The following is an 18,340-nucleotide window of genomic DNA, read 5'->3' as shown; positions in this document are numbered from 1 at the left end:
CCCCCGGGGGCGGCCGCTCCCCGCCCCGCTCGGCGCCATGGCGGGCCCGTGGCGGGCGCTGCGGAGGGCGCGGAGCTGGGCGGCCCTAGCGAGGCTGCGGGCGAGGCCGGATAAGTTCGGGGGGGTGAGCGTGGACCTAGGCGAGCTGCGCGGCTCCCCGCGGCTGGAGCGGGCCGCCTTTGGGCGGTGGCTGCGGGGCAAGTGCCGGGCGGGGGTCCCGAGTGCCGGGGCGGGCGGGGGGCGGTGTGTGAGGGGCGGCAGGGGGCCCGCCAGGGGGCGCTCTCAGCCGCCGCCTTCCCCTCACGGCCCCTGAGCCGCGGCCGGGGCGCTGGCAGGAGGGAGCGGGGGTCGTTCACAGAACCGTAGAATAATTAGGGCTGGAAGGGACCTCTGGAGATCATCCAGTCCGATCGCCCGGAGCAGGTGACACAGGAGTGACGAACCAGAGCAGGTGGGTTTGGAATGTCTCCAGAGAAGGAGACTCCATGCCCCCACTGGGTAGCCTGTTCCAGTGCCCTGCCGCTCTCAGCGTGAAGTCGTTCCTCGTGTTGAGGTGAAACCTCAGGTGTTTCAGTTTATGGCCATTGCTCCTTGTCCCATCACTGGGCACCACTGGAAAGAGTCTGGCATCATTCTCTTGGCACCCACCTTTGAGATATTTGCGTGGATTGATGTGGTCTCATCTGAGACTCATTTCCAGACTGAACAAGCCCAGCTCCCGCAGTCTCTCCTCAGAGACAGTCCAGACCCCTCATCCTTTTTGTGGCCTCTGCTGAATCCACTCCAGTAGTTCCTTCTCTTCGCTGTATTGAGGAGCCCAGAACTGGACACAGCTCTCCTGAAGAGTAGTTTCACCTGTTTCTCATGGCAGACCCTAAATGTGAAAGCCACCATTTTGCACGTGAACACCAAGTTGTACCGCATAAAATGTTGAGCTGGCAGCCTCTGAGACTGCCAGTGAGTTTCTCACACCAACCATAGTTTTACCCTCTGGTAAATGATGTGAAAATACAGATTTTGCACATTACAGATGGCTGGGTTGTGTGGTGAAGTTTAAAACAACACAGATCAAAGGCAGAGGGGTCCCTGACTCTCCTCACTTCCCTCTCTTGCAGAGTCCGTGTCTCAGTGGCAGGATGAAGGCCGTGTTGCTGTTTGGCTCCGTGTCCCCATCCTCCAGAGCAGCCTTGTGGCAGTGGCTGCTTCCCAAGGCTTTGCCTTCCACCACGCTGAGCAGGGCTCGTCCACCCTGACGCTGTGGCTGGGAGAGGGGCCCAGCAGGCTGCCGGGCTTCGCCACACACCAGCTGGGGGTTGCAGGTGAGTTACAGGACTGGTTGCACCCACAGAAAGTCTTGAAGGAGCCCGTTCGGTAGGAATTGTTCCTCTACAACCAGCACGTGAAAACCATTCACATGGCTACTGCATTTTGGAATGAACAAGAAACCACCAACGTAGAGAAAAAAGCACGTCTCTGCTCTCTGTGCTTAATATGTTTATCTGTCTAAACTGTGTTCAAGTTAATGTCTGTAAACGGGGAAAACTTGACCCAACAGGGATTGTTCAGAAGCTAAAGCAACTATTAGCCTAAATTGCAATGGTCTGAAAGCTGATCTTAGCTGTCCCTTTAATCCAGACATATTTTACAAAAAAAAAAAAAAAAGCGCCATACTCTTATCCATCTAGACCTCCCACAACCACAGATAGAAAGTTGTTCCATAACTGAGAAAATCTCCAAGGAGCTAGACAAGATGGTTTCCCCTTTTTTCTTTTTTATTTTTTCATATAGCACAGCACAAGGGACTGATGATAAGCTGAAAATACCGTCAGCTTGCAGTTAGCTTCACCAGATTCCAGTGGTTTTGTTGTCTCACTCACCAGAGTTCCATAGATAAGCCATTACCTATCCCATCGCTTGGTTACCTGTAATTGGAGATTGGTTTGGACCCCTCATTTACTGGTTAAGGGTTACATTAACACACAGAAACTACAAGAGTGGGGAGAGCAAATCTCTCCAGTTGCAACCCTGACTTGTTTGTCCTTGGCTTGCAGGGACTCTGTGGGGTGTTATTTCTCCACCAAGTGGTGTTAAGACCCATAAACAGCAATTTGAAAAATCTAGTTAGGAAGAACTCACAAAAGATTGTTTGTTCTGTGCAGGAGCAGATCAGGTGAAAGGAGGTTTGGGGGGGAAAAAGCCGCTTGAATTACAAAACAGTGCTACTGCCATCGGTAGTGGGAGTCTTCGGTTCCCAGGCCAGCAGAGGGCAGGGTGGATGCTGGAGGCGGCCTTGGAGTTTGACTGTGGACATGTTGGAAAATGTTTTCCTGAGGTATGGAAACCTCACCATTAAAATATGTGGTGTTAAACTGGAGCAGGGCAGTGCATTCTCCTCGCAAAAGCACTGGGTTACTCTTCCTGAGGAAACCTAAGTGAAAGAGAAGTTTTCTGAAGTAGAACTTGCACAGCTGAAAGTGCTGCTTGAAAGGAAATCGCATAGATAAGCTGTGACCCTGGTGGGCATCAGAAAGAACTATAAGGAAAATCATAACTCTGAAAGACTTGAAAATGTTTAAAAATCTATTTTCAGAGCATAATTTGCAGCTGTGCTTCAAAACACTTTGCACTCTGCAAGTAGGAAAAAAACTTTGAAGAAAACTTCAGTAAGTGCAGGTATACAGATTTCATAATTTATTGTATGGATTTTAAAATTGTGCAACCTGTAACATATGTGTTCTTTGCTACCATTTTTCAAACCTATATGCTTTTAGTCATTATTGGGATTTTCTTTAAAGGATGTAAATACTTCAGGAAAGCATTCTAGGCAGGTAAACAAGTGTGAAATAATGACTGCTGTGTGGGGTTTTTTTGTCCTTCGTTCTGCTCACTGTCAGTGGATCTGGAACACATCCCAAAAATACACTAAGCAGCGTGTCTACCCCCTGGTAGGTTTATTTCATTATCTTTCTACTTTAGGAGGGAGACCCTAGGTAGTGGAAAGACTCCATTCTATGTTTAATTCATTTTATTGAAATATTAAAGTATTTAAATATGGATATTGAGGAGGGGGTCAAACACAAGGCTTTCTTTATTCCCTAACCAAAAGGTATTTTAGAACATGTCTGCAGTAAATAAAATCACTTTTCTGGTGAGACCCTCTATCTCAAAGCTGTGACCAGTCAGTGAAATGCAGGAGTCAGTCCTGTGAGCATCCTGAAAATGGAAAGCAGAGATGTGAGAGTGGTTGGCTGGCCAGCAGGAAGCCAGCACAGGAACAAGGAACAGGTAGCGAGTCTCGTTGCCAAGTAGACCGGCAGCTGGTTTTCCTCCTGTCTGGAGTTTCCCACGCAGCAAACGCAGCACAGCCAGGGCTTGTGCCTCAGGACCGTGCAGCCAAGTGATGACAAAGGTGTGAATAAGCGGGGTCAGGTCATGTTTTACCAGACTGGAGGAGAGTGGCCAAGCAGAGAGTAGCAAATGTTACTCATTGGGCTTGGCCATTATTGTTTAGAAATAGCGGAATACGTGATGTGTCTTCCAGCTAAGTTACTACGTCCGTTTGTAGGCGGCAGGATTTTCCACATGTGTAAAGATACAGAGGAGTCTCTGGTGTATGAAGTGATTAACGTGTTTAATAAAAAGCATGTCCAAAATTCTTTGCCTCCGAGGAGGATGTGGCCTGCCATCCAGAAAGTGACATGTTTGTAAATATGCCAGGCAGCAAAGGCATGAGAAGACAAGCTTGAGGAAGGAAAGTGAAAGAAGAAAAGTGAAAGGCATTTTCTTCCCCCTCGCATGGTCTACAAGCCTTAGACACAGCTGTTATTTGCATTGCTACCACCTTAATCCACTTGTTGAAACAAAGTCCTTAGAGCTGAAGGACTCCAGGAAGGAGAGCCTACACACACATAGGATCATCAGCCTTGGCCAGTCCTGGTACTTAGGGAAATCTAAAATGAGCAGCTGCGTTACTGTGAAACTGCACAGGAAGATGGAGGTGGAGAGGCTTGATAAGCCTTATGAAAATTGACTTTAAAAAAGTTCCAAGTTGTTTTACAAATACCTGCTCCTGTCTGCTGATGCTTACAGTGCAGGCAGCAGTGTCTGCACTCGTTCTGTGGTTGATAAGTGCTTCTCAACACTGAACATGTTTGCATGCATTTTTGCATCAGTCACAAATAAAACAGGTAGGATAAAGATATTTTTCTTCTCCATTACTCATTATCTGGACTTATGTAAGGGATTCTTTTTTATTTTTTTAATGCTTTTCTTGCCTATTCCCCAAAAGAGAACATTCAAAACCAAATGGTATTGTGATTACTTGGTTTGGTTTCAAGTATAAACCTTTCCAGAAAGTCAGCCTGGCATTGGATGACTTAAAGCTCCAGGTGCCACATTTGTAGCAGGAGGGAGAGTTTTAAAAACCACAGTTCAGGGCAGTCAGACTCTAATCTCACTGAAGCCAGTGGCCCAGCAAGGGAACATGAGACCAGACAGCAAATCCTGTTAGTGTGTTTTCTTTCTTCTTGCTCTGTATTTAGGTATCCACCAGCAGAGATTCTGATCACCTCGCTGGGAATTTCAGTGCCAAAAATTACATTCATAGGCTTCAATTTCAGGGCACCAGGGGAGAGCAAATCCACTTTCTGTTTGATTCAAACGGCAGTTTTCCTGCCTTCACCATCCCTCCCTGGTCTCAGCAAACCCTTTGGCTGAGGAATGGCTTTTCTAGAAAACAAATTCTCTAGTCACAAAGTTCCTCCTGCTTTCCTTTTGTTGCCTCTTTTAATCATTACAGTAGCTGAACTTAGACATTGCTAAATATTTACAGGAGGAATGAAATCATAAAGTCACAAGCCATGGGGAGGCAGATACGTGACTACCCTCTGAAAGCACGTCCTTTGACATATCTTGAAGGAAGACTGGTACTTCATCTTTGAAATATCCTCCTACACATAGCTCTGCCATGTATTATTTAAAAACAGGATGTTTTTAGCTGGACACTCACTCCTTAATAATTCCTTCCTGTGGGTATACTTCCCCATAGCATTTTAAATGCACGTGTCATCACAGATGTGCCTGTATCCGCTCCCTCCTGCTGTAAAATGACATAAGCATTTTGTTACTGTTAACCTCTAATTTAAAAGCCATGCATGACTGATGTGGAAAAGATCCTGGTAAGTTGCACCACAAGACTCGTCCTGCTCACCACAGCGCTCTTTAAAATCTGAGAAAAATACCTGTTTTAAGGGAGGGACATTTTTAGAGTATGACCAGTGAGTATGACATAATTAAACATGAAAGCACTTAGGTTCCAGAAAGTAGGAAAACTTGTAATCTGTGGGAGAAAGTCATGGGCTGAGCATGAGGACATAAGGAAAAGCTGCACTTCTCAGTCAGACAGGTTTTTCATCAAGTGAAAGTGTCCCTTTTCCACTTGGAAGCAACACTTTTTGATTAAGAAGTTGACTCAAATTACCGTGCAGTTCCTGTCAAGAGTTGTTACCTGGGTAGTGCGAGTTCAGAGACAGTCACACAGCTGAACATCATCTGTGCAGTCAGCCCAGAGTATTAAACCCTGTGTGGTGTTAACACAAAAACACTCAAATCTTCACTACAGCAAGTGGGGGCTTTGTCATTCATTTCACTGGAGAAAAATTTGTCCTTAAGGGTGGCTTCTCAGACAGAGTCACTGGAAAATTCTCTCTTATTTGAGGAAGATTACAGGCATGTCTCTACTGAAGTGAGCAACTTTGCCAGATTGTTTGGTTAACCTCTTGATCTTGCATTCTTTAGTTCTGATAACACAAGCAAGCTTTTCTTTTCATTTCTTGTCTAATCTGGAATTAAATGTTGCAATTATTTATCTCGGTACTGCCAACTTTGAATTTTTATATGGGATACTTAAACCTTTTTCTGATATCTTATTGTGGATCCAATTTCCCCTGACAAACCACTTTGTGATTCATCCATACAAACCTTGCTAACTGTACATTAGGGGTTTGCTATGCTTTATCAAAACGTTAAGTTTTGGTTGTTAGGATTGAACGACATTGTCCAACACTTCCTCTTCCTCAATATTCTTTCTGTACCAGGTGCTGTTCTAGATGAAAGCACTGGAAAGGTGGTGGTTGTGCAAGACAGAAATAAGGTATGTTTGATGCAGGATTATAAAATAGAGAAGTTTGTTTAGATAAGCCTATTCTGTAGTATAAAACAAAAATATATGTTTATTTTTATTCTAGTCCAAAATTGTGATAGTTAAAAGTTATTTCCTTTTACAAGTGTCTTAAACACATATATCTACAGATTGCTAAATTCCTTATTAAGGGGAAAAAAACCCAACTCTGAAAATCAACAGCTTTGTGATAAATTATAACTGCAGACTGATTCAGCAGAACTAAGTATCCTTCCTGCTTTGAGTTTTCTGTTTTCTCCTATAACTAACCCAGGAGTCCCTGATCTTGTGTTTGGATCTATGCAGATCTCTGGAAAATCCCCAAGGCTCAAAACAGATTTTGAGAGGATTCTGATTTGGTTTGGTTTCCAGAATTCCAGGTGTATGTGTGGCTTTAAACAAGCAGTAGCATGGTTGGCCGTGACCTGGGAGAGCACCTTGGTCCAGCAGGTGTAAAGATCTTTAATTCCTCACACATGGAAGCACCTGCCCTCACTACAGAGGGTGCCAGACCAGAGCAGTGCTGTGGTGAGGGTGGCTCCTGTGATGTGGCTTGAGGTCACTGGGCATCCATCACTGAAATGTCTTCCAGCCCCTAAGGCTAAGTCAGCTACTGCAGAAAGCTCTCAGTCACTGGCAACTGCCTGTGCTACTCCATTCTAGAAACATTTTGCCTCCATTATACTTTCATCTGCAAGTTTAAGTGCTTGATGTCAAAAGTGCGTTAATTAAATCTCTAAGAGAGTGAGATTAATGCACTTTTAACATGAAACTATCAAAACTTCGCTAAGTAGACTGAAATACACTTGGATGCATAATTTTCATTTTATACAGTTAAAACTGTGCCAGAATCTCAGTGGCTGCATTCTCCTGTCTTTCCTGAAATAGTTACTAAGACTTTTCTCCTCAGGACCCAAAACATCAGTTCATTAGGACCTGTAATGCAGTTAATGAACTGCTTTCATAGGCAGGTTCAATCACATCACATGTTAAGTTTCTACTACAAAAGGCAAAGGTCTCCTGAAGGTTTCTCTTCCTCTGAACTTGTTTCCTCTAATTGAAGAAGATGTTGCTTTTTCATTTTTGTATTTTATATTTTTACTTGCAATAAAGTAAAATGTTGAGGACTTGGCTTTAGAAGGATCTTCAGGCTTTCATTCAGCAATTACCAATTAAAGCATAAACCTAACTCTCATGCTGTAGACTCCAAAAGTGATTGCAGCTCCAGAGAGTCTCCAGGGACAGAATAGCATGTTGTAAACATTAGAAACACGACATTTATTTACCCTTTTATACACAAAAGGATAAATGTGCATGCATACATTTTAGTAAATATCTTAAACAGATATCAGAGTTGCAAAAAATAACAGTTGTTGTAATTTTAAGAGCTGTTTGGGTTTAATTGTGACAGGACAATTCCATAGCACACAAAGATTTCCAGGAACTAAAAGTAAAACTGAAAGCCAATAGAAAAATATATGTATTTTCCATCTGCACTGTTTTTCGTCTATTATTTTAAATTCCTATCCAAGCCCTTTAAGAATGCCCAGGAAAAAAAATGAATTTTCCAGTGTAGTCATTAGGTTTTCAAATCACTGGAAAGCACACAGCTTCCCTGCTATGCTGCATAGACATAAAAAGCTTTTTGGGGGCCAGTGTACCTTTTTACTGCATTTATTTCTAAGAGAAGGGTAACTTCTTCCTACACAAACTTTTAACAGGGAAAGAAATAGAAAGTACCTAGAAGTAAAGGTAAAGCCTTGCAAGAACACAAAGATTTGTAGAGGTGCAGGGACTGGGACTCCTTTATCAGTGTAAGTAACAACACCAAGCCCGCACTTCACGTTTTAATACTGAACTTTATTGCAAGTCAATAAATGTTTCTATACATTAATCACACACAAGCCCTCATTTCTTGTAGTCCAAGAAAAATGACAAGTTACCCTAAATGATCATTACAGACACACAGAAACATCTTAAAGCCAGTGCAGTATAGAACAGTACAATCATAATACCTGCTTGTAAGATTAAATATATATACATTTTTAAAAAGCCAAAACAATGGAAGTGGAATACATTAGTGATTAAATATAGGATTATATAGTCTATAGCAGCTTGGTTTTTTAATAATCAACTACTCTATCTAGCAGCAACGTTGTCTAATGACTGGTAGACAGTTTGTATTTTCAATCAGTAGGTGTTTTGTTCCAATAGTTCATACAGACTGTAGCTGTCTCTGATCATCCTGTCAGCAGGAACAAACAAGTTCCTACTTACTGGTATTTGTAAAATAACGATACTGCAACTTCAACCAAAAAAAAAAAAAAAAAAGTTATGTGTTAATTGTCTCCATATTAAAGAGTGCAACACAGGCTGACTATTTCATATTAATGGATTTTTCCTCCAATACAGACTATAAACGCATGGAAATTTCCAGGAGGTCTGTCTAATCCAGGAGAAGACATTGGTAAGTTCTATGAGAACAGGTCAGCCATCAGCAGAACTATAAAGACATGAATACCACTGAAATACAGCGCGACCTACGTCGCTCCTGTGATGGATTGTTCCCTTGAATTAATGGTGAATAGATGGAGTGACACAATCCTGGGACCCTAAAGGTAACAGGCTAGCATGTTCAGGAAAAAGAAGTTTTGTGTTTGTATCATTTACTCTTTTCCATACTTTCTTTTAAGTGAGTACTTGAGGCCAGCTAAGTTTTTACAGGCTGGTCAGATATGCTGCAGTGAGCCAGAACTGCAGAGGATTAAGGTAATCCATATATAGCCCAAATAAAACTGAAACAAGGAGCTCTCGGCTCACACTGGAATCCAGGGCAGTGACCTCAGGGATGGACTAAGCAAAAATTTCCATCTCTCCCTTTTTATGCACAAAACAGAAATAAAGGCACTTGCTTCCTTCCACCCCCTTCACTTGATTACTTTGGACCAAGAGCTCCTCGGCACAGGGCCTCAGTCTTGTGGGTACCTACTCACAACAGAGACATGAGGCACTCCTGTGGTAGGAAACAATGCCGGTTTGAGGAAACTTCTCATTTCTCTCCAACACAGCACAGCTGATGAACACGACTGCAGTTTATCTTCACAGGTGAATGAACAAGGGAGTTTATGAAAAGAGAAAATCTGGCGCTTTTTTCTCCTTTGTATGCTAGCCCTTAAAATCATGATCCATAGGCTGGTTATTTGTTAAGCTGGGTGTTGAGCCCAGCTTTCATGACTGTTCCATACCTTAGAAATACCTATTGTTTCAGCAGTCTCCCTACAACAGTGTGTGGTAGGGTTGTATTCCAGTTATTATTTCAATACATGGAGAAAGTTGCTGGTTGTCAGGATATGGCTGACTTTAGTTTTCATAACTCACGAGTCATGTTTTAAGTCGTTCTGTCAAACCTGGTGATGGAAATCAAAAATATTTGCTGGACAATGCAATGCAATGCAATGTGGTGAAATGGATCCATGTTTTCAAAAGAATCCCAAATGCCATGGCTGTTGTCTAGCCAGACTCCTTCTCACTTTTAGTGCCAGCAGCAGCAGGATTCCTGTACTCTAGGGAACAACAAATGACCAGCACTGGCATTCCAGTGGGATTCCCCAGAGTGATACTGCTACTGAGTATGACAGCAGCCACCCCTCACTTAACAGTTGAGATTATGGCTGGAGCCTGGACTAAAAACCACTCAAGAGAAAAGTCTCTTAAAACTTCTCTCCTGACACTTCTGAACTACAGAATAACAAAAGTTATGATTCTCTGCATCACATATTACAAGAAGATATAAATTAGTGAAGCATAAAATATAATAGAGCCTAATTTCCCTTTTTCATTCTTACACCAAACCTTAAAAGCACGAGACACTCAAGGGACTAAATTTTAAATTACAATTAAAAATTGCAATTACAATGCTTAAATCCTTTGGTTACATGAAGTGACAACATGCACGGCTGCCTACTTAAATGAGTGCCAACTGACTCACGCAAGTGACACCAATAGTTTCATAATGCAGATTAGGCAAAGTGCACACATTTTTGTATCTTGAGTATTTCTGAAATGCCAGCCCTAGTGTTTCTTCTAGTTTAACTGTCATTAGATACTTATATATATACACACACATTTAAATAAAAGGGAAACAGAAAATGACACTTCATCTAAAAGCAAAGCTCAAAGCTTAAATGAAATCCCTTATTTCTGCAATTTTCTTAAACAAAGCCCGCCTCAGCATTCCTCACAATTTCACTTCACTTCTGTGTAATACGGCCTCTTGCCCACTAACAAAACCACCTGCCACAGGTAGTTACCATTTCCAATATCTGGAACTATCCCCAAAATGTCTGTTTTGTTACCCGCTGACTTGGCAAGATGCAAGCTTCCACAGGATGGTGAATCGCTCAGTCTTTCAAAATGCATTTGCTTTTGGAAGCAAGCCAGCACACGTTCCTTACTGAAAATGAACTAACAGGAACAGGTAACGTTGCACAACAGTTCTGTACATTGACGACTCAAATCAGACATTAATTTGGGAAAAGCAAGCATTTAACCCACCAGGCAAGTAGGATTTGACTTGACTACAATGAAACTGCAGACTTTGGGGAAATCAGTGGAATATTAAAAAACTTCTTTGTGACTCTTCAGTTTGTTATTGAAGAGAAAAATCTTCTCTCTGGAGGAGTTCTGGATGGATGGGTGGTTCTCTGGCTGTAATTGCAGCACACAGACCCTGCAGACCCCTAAAAGCTCCTGCTGCATTTGTGGTGAGGAATGTTAGCACTGACCTCACTCTGGCTGGGGCACTCATAATGCACACGTGCAGCACAGATGCAGCACGATTGCAGCGTGTTTCCTGCAAGAACAGGCTCTGCGCTGCACTGGTGCTGTGGCATATTTGAAATGCCACCTGACTCTTAAGGTACATCTTGAAAAGGACATGGCACCAACTTTCTCTCTCTGAAAAGAGTTTTACCCATTTTGTTACCCCTTGGGGTGAAGTGCAGTGACACTGATCTGATCAAGAGATCTGGCGTAAGTACCGATGCAGCTGCACAGGGTCTGAACCTGAGACTGGGCAGGGGCAAGGAGAGGGATGGATCCAAAGGAAGGCAGAGAGCGCAGCGCTGTTTTGGATTAACGGATCAGTGGAGCCAGCAGCCATCAGTGTCCATTACAAGCCACACCCTGTACAGCAGCATTACCCAAGTAATTCTGTAGGATATACACAGGAAAGGCACACAGCAATTACTTTTGTTTGGGGACCAAAAAATTAGCTTATCCTTGTAGTGGAAAAACAGACTTACGTTCTGAAAACCTTATGAAGCAGAACAGAGAACATGCTGAGTAAGAGGCTTTCTACCTTTCCAAAAGGTTTAAGGAGTGCTAAGTTACTCTCAGATGTATTATTGTAATGATTGCTCTTTCCACCCAGGAGACACAGCAGTTCGAGAGGTTTTTGAAGAGACTGGCATCAAGTCAGAGTTCAAGTCCATCCTAAGCATCAGGCAGCAACACGAACACCCCGGAGCCTTCGGGAAGTCAGACATGTACATCATCTGCCGCATGGAGCCCTCCTCCTTCCACATCAGCTTCTGCCAGCACGAGTGCCTCCGGTGTGAGTGGATGGACCTGGAGGAGCTGGCCAGGATGGAAAACACCACACCCATCACCCGCAACGTGGCCAGGCTCTTACTGTTCGGCTACCGGGAAGGGTTCGACAGGATTGACATAACCATGAGGGAGTTCCCAGCTGTCTACACAGGCCTGTTCTACAAACTCTACCACAGGGAGCTGCCCGAGTCCTACAGAAACATGACGTGATAGCAATGCGTTTCACATTTCCTTATAGTAATAATTTAGAATTATTATTGCAGTGTTGCGTATTACAGTTATCCATGGACTTCTTTTTCGGTAATTATTAAAACGTAATTATTCTCTAATAAACTAAGATATAAATTAGTTTTAAAGTTAATTATTGCTATGAGTGTGATCAGGTTGGTTCTCCTCTATTCCGTAAAGCAAGCATAAGGTAAATAAAATGCATAGGTACCTAGAAGAAAACAGAAGTGTTACTGATCCTGAAAATATATTCTGCAAGTCATTTTACCTCCACACACACTGGCACAATAGGTTTAAAGAGCAATATAAGGACAGTATGAAACATTCATGGTTTAATCTGGTATCTGCAGAAGTACTTATAATATCAGCAAATAATTCCTTCTATTTGGCTGCTTCGGAGAGGAGTAGGAAAGGCGACATCTTTAGTGCTGTGTGGCACGGGTGCTCAGAATCTGCCATGGAAGTCAGCTTTTAGCAGACATGGGAAGGAAAAGGATAGCTTTCTGTCCGGGTCCGGTTTTTGGTCCAGGTTTGTACTGTCCAGTTCTTTTCAGTGCCACGTACCAATCCGAGTATTTCCGTGACCGGTAAGTGTTATAGTTATTGGATTCCAAACGCTCAAAAAAGAAACATTCTTCTGTTGCGTATTTCTAAAAGGGGAAAGAGAAGGCATTACTGGTGTAGCACCACAAATTGATTCTTCACATTCAAGGGACTAACTTAGCAAGAATGTGAGCAGCACCTTTGGTATTATGAAATAGAGATTAACTGTTTCACAACTGAAGAAAGACACTTACTGTGAAAATATTGTTAAAAACACCTACAAGAAGAGGTTTTTACCTGTGGTTCATTTATTGTATCTAACACACATCAAGCAGCTTTTAATTTGCTTTTAACTGTATAATTCTTTGTTCTGATCAGTAAATTTGTAAAGAAGCCTTGAAGAACAAAAAGCAGAAGAGTACAGACAATTCAGTACAACTGCCCGAGCTGGAAATTCAGGCAGAGGCACATCAAAAAAGGGTGAAAAAAGAAAAGTCCTTATTTTCCCCCAAAGCATACGTGACTCCAGTGCTTTCCTACAGTACATTGTCAATGTAAACATTTTAACATAAACCTCATCATTTAGGTGAGAAATGACAGCTCAGGCTTCATGACCTGTGTATTCCTTAACATCTGCCAGAGGCGACATTTCAGGAGCTGGACTACTGTCCAGCAGGAGCACGATGCCAGCCACTGCACTGTCAGTCTCAGCACCTGGAAAAACCCTGGATATCTGTGGTTTTTCCTTTCAAATACACTTCAGTCCAGGCTGCACCCAGAGTACGGGATCTGGCAGTAGAAGCTTTCACAGCACCTCACAAAACACCTTAACTCTGCTCAAACTAAATGCCAGTTATTCTCACAAATATTCTTTGAGCACAATTTGAATCTGTAACATCAAAAGACAAAAATTTTGCTTCCAGTCAAGTCCTTGAATTCTGGCAAAACCTGGCTGATCACAGCGAAACCACGTAAGCACGACAGAATGAAGAGGTCATATCCTTAAATAACAAACTATTTACCATAAAATACAAGTTAGTCAAAATTCTTCCTTTCATGGGAAGTTTGGGAACTTTCTTCATTAAATGAAATAATCACATTTCATTCCATAAAGTGAAAGTATTTCATTCTTATTATAAAGAAAGTCAAAATAAGCCGTATCAGATGGGAAATGTTTCTGTTTTTCCATTGAAAATCTGATGGAACAGATGCATTTCTATACAAATATTTTCAGTTAAAAAGAGCATTTTCCAAGGGGGGGGTTGAGCTATCTGCATTCACCACCAGCCATTTCCTCCAGTAGCGATCACCTCTCTCCCACGACTGAGTCTGTCAGTAAAGAGCATGAAAATGCTCAATTAAAAGCTGCATCATCCAGATTTCCAGGCAAGAACGCAACCCACTGCACCCCCACGCAGATCACCAGGGTGAGCAGTGGTCCCCAGGCTGTGCAATAAATCATCCTGCAAAGCCCAGCTCACAACAAACCCTGCAGCATGTCTCAACAAGTAATTACAAAAACATTCAACAAGATGAAAAACAGGCCTGAATAAGAGTTTGCAAACATATTGCCGAAAATGCTGATTTATTTGTAAAAAAAGGAGACTACCCAAATTGATCCTGGACACTGAAAATAATTTAAAAACCCCAGACATTTAAAAGGACAGGGCAGTACTTCAGTGAGTGATGGACTGGACTAGAGGACTAGATTACGTGTTTAGAAATTAAAGTTCCATAATGTTTCAGAAGAAATTCCAGCAGTTCTTCACCACGTGCAATTCACCACAGACATTTCCACTGTACACTCTGCGAGCTCTCGTGAAACACAGCCCTGCTTTAACTGAACAAGAGACGCTGGCAATTAGAAACAGTTTCTTGAATGTGTTTAGAAGCAGAAAATGGTAAAGGCACAGCCAGCCACAGATTGCTGGAAGTCACAGCATAGAAATCCTCATGGAAAAACACTGCCAGTGCTACAGAAGCAGCCATAAAATTGCAGCAGCGTTTGTTAGGCTGGTTGGAGAAAAAAAGTCTTAAAAAGAGTAGAGAGTTTCCACCTATGAATAACAACAAGGTTGTGTGCTGCTAACGTGATTCAAGGAATACCCATTTCCAGAAACGACACCAAGAAAAAAAGAGTTTTACAAGCTCAAGTGAGAAGCACGAAGTGACCCAACTTCACGTGTTCTGAGAGAGTAACTCTGAGTGACTGGACGATCCTTTCCGAGCAGTTCGCTTCACAGGAGCTAAGCAACTAAAACTGCCGCAAGGGAAGCACATTCTACAACCAAACGCACCGAGCAGCGGCAGGTGAGAAATCCCAAACAGAAACACTGTGTTTGTGTTTATCATTTTACAAATGGTGTTAAATACCCTATTCTGACCATTCCCTGTCGCTCAGGGTATGGAATGCAATTAGAACGGGAAGCCAAATACCACCGCACCAGCACCACAGGAAATTCCCAATTATCCTTAACTCAAGAATAGCACAGTGAACAACTCCTCACATTTTCTTCAACTGAGCTGTCACACAATATCCGAGTAACTTGAAGCAAGTTCTTTAGCTGCATTCCCGAGCTCACACAAAAAACTCCCTGGAGCCAGAACTGAGGAGCCGTGGGGAGCCGTGCTCCTTTAAAACTACTTTCAGTCTCATTTCACGGAGGCAGAGGAGGGGAATCAAATAATTTCTGCAGCCCCTGGCATGGGTCTTTCATTGGCTGCAGTTCAGCAGCGTTAGGAATGCACATTGTTAGCCCCAGCCACGGAGGGGACTTGCACAGAGGCTGAACGGGGTTGTGTGAATACACAAAGCACCAGGGACTACTGCAAACCAAAATTCTGGCAGGGTGGATGCCCTGCAGTGGTGCTTCACCAGGCACTGAAGGATATAAATGTGGATGAAGGATTTACAGTGTCTAGGTCTCATAAGCAAAATTAATATAACTGCAGCTCTTAAAGCAAAATTTATCATCTGACTCTGAGAGACATTAACTCTCAGAGTCTGCTCCACACTGGCTTTAAAACACAGTTAAAAATTCAGCTGATACCAATAAAACACACAAGAGTTTAAACTAAAACTAGTCTCACTAGAGAGCAACTTAATTCACCCACATTTATATAACTTTTAAAATGTTATCATCACATTTTCAAAAATATTTTTATTGCCAGTTTTTTAGCTAGGAAGTAGATGTGCCAAAAAAAATTGGTTCTCTACAAAGAAGAAAATGAGAAAATAATTTATACAGATTAGTAGCACAAATGTATTTTTTTAAAAGAAATTGACTTTACTTTCCACTTCAAAGAGGTCTTTTAAAATTGCTTTATGCGAAAGTAAGTGAAAGAGGAAAAAATTACTCCTGAGGGTGAAAAGGCAGACACTTCCTTCTTTATTTGTTTTTATAATTTCCTGATCACTGTTATTTTTTCTCTCTCAGACAAGCAATTCCTCTTAAATTTTGCAGTTCCAAAGTAGGGCAGAAATACCCAACTCCTCCTAATTCCTTTTTCAAGTAATTGACAGAAGCTGTGCAGAGCTCATTTCTCCTGATAAATCCCACGCCGAGCAGCTGAGTAAGTCCTGAAGGAAGAAAGGCTACTCCACACAGAGCAAGGGCAGGACACAGCAACACAGAGACATCAGGAAAGTGCTGCTTACCAAGGCCAGCAATCTGCCGTCCTCCTTCATGGCCAGGAAGCGATTGGCACTGACACCTTTGATGGACACCACTCCTCGCTCCTCAGCCTGAAGCTGCAGCTTGACTGCGAACAAAAAAAAAGAAAAAGGCAAAAGGTTTCACAGCCATCATGGGATTGCGGGATTTGACAGTCACTGCTTCAAACCCTCCACCACAGAAAGCTTTAGCTTGCAGTGAAAATCGTACATTTTCAACCTTTGGTTTTCTGATCTCTTTTTTACAAAGAAAGTAGCTACTCTCAAATTGGCAATGGCGAGATTGAGTTAGTCTATTTTCATTTTGCATAAAGGCAGCTTAAAACCCATGAAACTTCTTGAAAGCCCGCTTACAGCACGGTCAGCTGCTCCCAGAAAATGGGAAGTGTTCGTGGCAATTTCTCCAGAGGTATCTCTCAATGTTTGCAGGACGGCATCGGACACTGAACACACACAGCTCTGTACAGACAGACTGTCAGCGAGTCTAACTGAGACTATTCAGGTCCGTATCACTCCCCTAAGGGTTCTGGCAGTTCCCAACTGAAAAATATCCATCAGTTTATCTCATCCATCCAAAAAATGGGTGGAACAAACAAACAGAAATGCAGCAGTAGGTGAAGGCAGCAGAGGCACAAGAAACAGTGTTATACAAAGCAGGAACACGGTTTGTTTCAATTAAAAGAAATTAAAGATTTCATAGAAATGAAAACCTGTAAGGTCCTACCACACAGCTTTTAGCTACTACCTGTGAGTTATTAACACAAAGCCTTAACTGATCTCTGTAGCCATAAATCAGTCACAAATCAAAAAACAAAAAAAAATGGATGAACACATGAAAGCTTCCCCTTTTGCCTGCTGTGTACAACATCAGACAAGAGCTTCCTTCACCCACGTGTTTGGTTCGGCAGATACTTTACTCCATCTGGAGAGGCGGTTTTAAATAGCCTGAGCTTTTCAGCCATCGGAATAAATGCCTGAAGTGACTCTAAATTTTGGAGAAGGAGCATCTCTTCAAATTCAGAGAGAGGTTGTTGCTTATTTGGCTTTTTGTTGAAGGGAAAAAAGACAGCACTGAAGAAACCAACCAAAACTCCAACACCAGGGATACAGGGAACATGAAACTCTTGGGATAATTGCTGCAAACCCTTTTTCGGGGTGAAAGTAAAAAGTCAGGCGCTAATTCATCTCAGAATCAAGTATCCAAAATAGAGCGCTCCCAAGTTATGAGGCCAAAATCTGAGTTGTGAACAGCTCCAAACACTTCGGTGTAACTCCTTAGCCTCCGGGGAAGCAAGAACGTGGAAAAGTGCTCTGGGCAGGGACTGTGGGAAATGGACTTTTGAGATGTGCCCAAGCACACAGCTTTCACCACACACTTAACAAGAAACAGCTGTGGAACAGCTAAAAATTAATATTCATTACTGCAGTACCGACTTATGCTTCGTGACTTTCTCTGGACAAAAACGCAGACGAAATCCTACAGCATCACACCGGGCCAGAAGTTCAAATTCTGTAAAAATAAACTTCTGGTAAAGGTTTGTAAGTCCTGTAGAAATTTGTATAGTTTGGAGAAGCTTGTGAAAATTAAAAAAAAGCCCCAAGGTATTCCTGCAGAGTTTGAAAAGAGCTGCAATACTTGAAAGCCCCAAAAGGAAAATCAGCTTCATTGGATTTTCCTCTCCAACTCCAAAAACACGTGAACAGAGCCAGAACAGTACAGTGAGTTTTTCAGGTTTCAGTGTTATTTTACAGCTTTATTAAAGTAGTGAGTATTTGCCACAGGGTTACACTGAACTGGAGATGCCAAGATACAACACAGCCATGCTGATCAAACACATTTCGACCACATGATCATCACCAGAAGTGACGATTTTAGGTTTAGCTCACTGCAACTAAACTGATTGTAAGAGAAATGTATCGTTGACATGGATGATCTGCATTTTTTGCAGGCTTTGGTCACCAACAGCAATAGTGCAGACTCCATTTATCATTTCACATCTACTCCCAGTACTTGTTTTCAGCATAACTGAACTTCAAAACCCCATCCATCAAAGTCAAATAATTAAGACATTTGTAGGCCCCAAAAAAGTAGCAGACTGTTGTGAAAG

The 18,340-nt window shown here is 42.4% G+C and overlaps 2 protein-coding genes across 2 annotated transcripts in view; one reads left to right on the top strand and one right to left on the bottom strand.

Moving 5' to 3' along the window:
- Positions 1 to 37: 37 nt before the first annotated feature.
- Positions 38 to 12,149, top strand: NUDT6 (nudix hydrolase 6). Its single transcript, XM_040063662.1, has 5 exons — positions 38 to 197; positions 1,116 to 1,319; positions 6,096 to 6,151; positions 8,591 to 8,645; positions 11,610 to 12,149. The coding sequence occupies exons 1-5, from the start codon at positions 38 to 40 to the stop codon at positions 11,996 to 11,998; spliced, it is 864 nt and encodes a 287-aa protein (XP_039919596.1). The 3' UTR covers positions 11,999 to 12,149.
- FGF2 (fibroblast growth factor 2) overlaps positions 12,127 to 18,340 on the bottom strand; it is a 20,156-nt gene continuing 13,942 nt past the window's right edge. Inside the window, exons 2-3 of the mRNA XM_040063663.2 lie at positions 16,218 to 16,321; positions 12,127 to 12,666 (exon numbers count right to left, since the gene is read on the bottom strand). Coding sequence (XP_039919597.1) covers positions 12,481 to 12,666; positions 16,218 to 16,321 — 290 coding nt within the window. The 3' untranslated portion in view covers positions 12,127 to 12,480. The remainder of the gene's footprint in view (positions 12,667 to 16,217; positions 16,322 to 18,340) is intronic.

Source organism: Hirundo rustica, chromosome 5 (genome assembly GCF_015227805.2).
Source record: "Hirundo rustica isolate bHirRus1 chromosome 5, bHirRus1.pri.v3, whole genome shotgun sequence".
Lineage (NCBI taxonomy): Eukaryota > Metazoa > Chordata > Aves > Passeriformes > Hirundinidae > Hirundo > Hirundo rustica.
This window is presented reverse-complemented; position numbering and strand designations above follow the sequence as displayed.

What these genes read in the sequence shown, in the direction of transcription:
- NUDT6 (XM_040063662.1), top strand. Translation starts at nt 38, where the DNA reads ATGGCGGGCCCGTGGCGGGCGCTGCGGAGGGCGCGGAGCTGGGCGGCC. An exon ending in TTGTGCAAGACAGAAATAAG is followed by an intron (nt 6,152 to 8,590) that starts GTATGTTTGATG and finishes CCTCCAATACAG; the next exon opens with ACTATAAACGCATGGAAATT. An exon ending in TAATCCAGGAGAAGACATTG is followed by an intron (nt 8,646 to 11,609) that starts GTAAGTTCTATG and finishes CTTTCCACCCAG; the next exon opens with GAGACACAGCAGTTCGAGAG.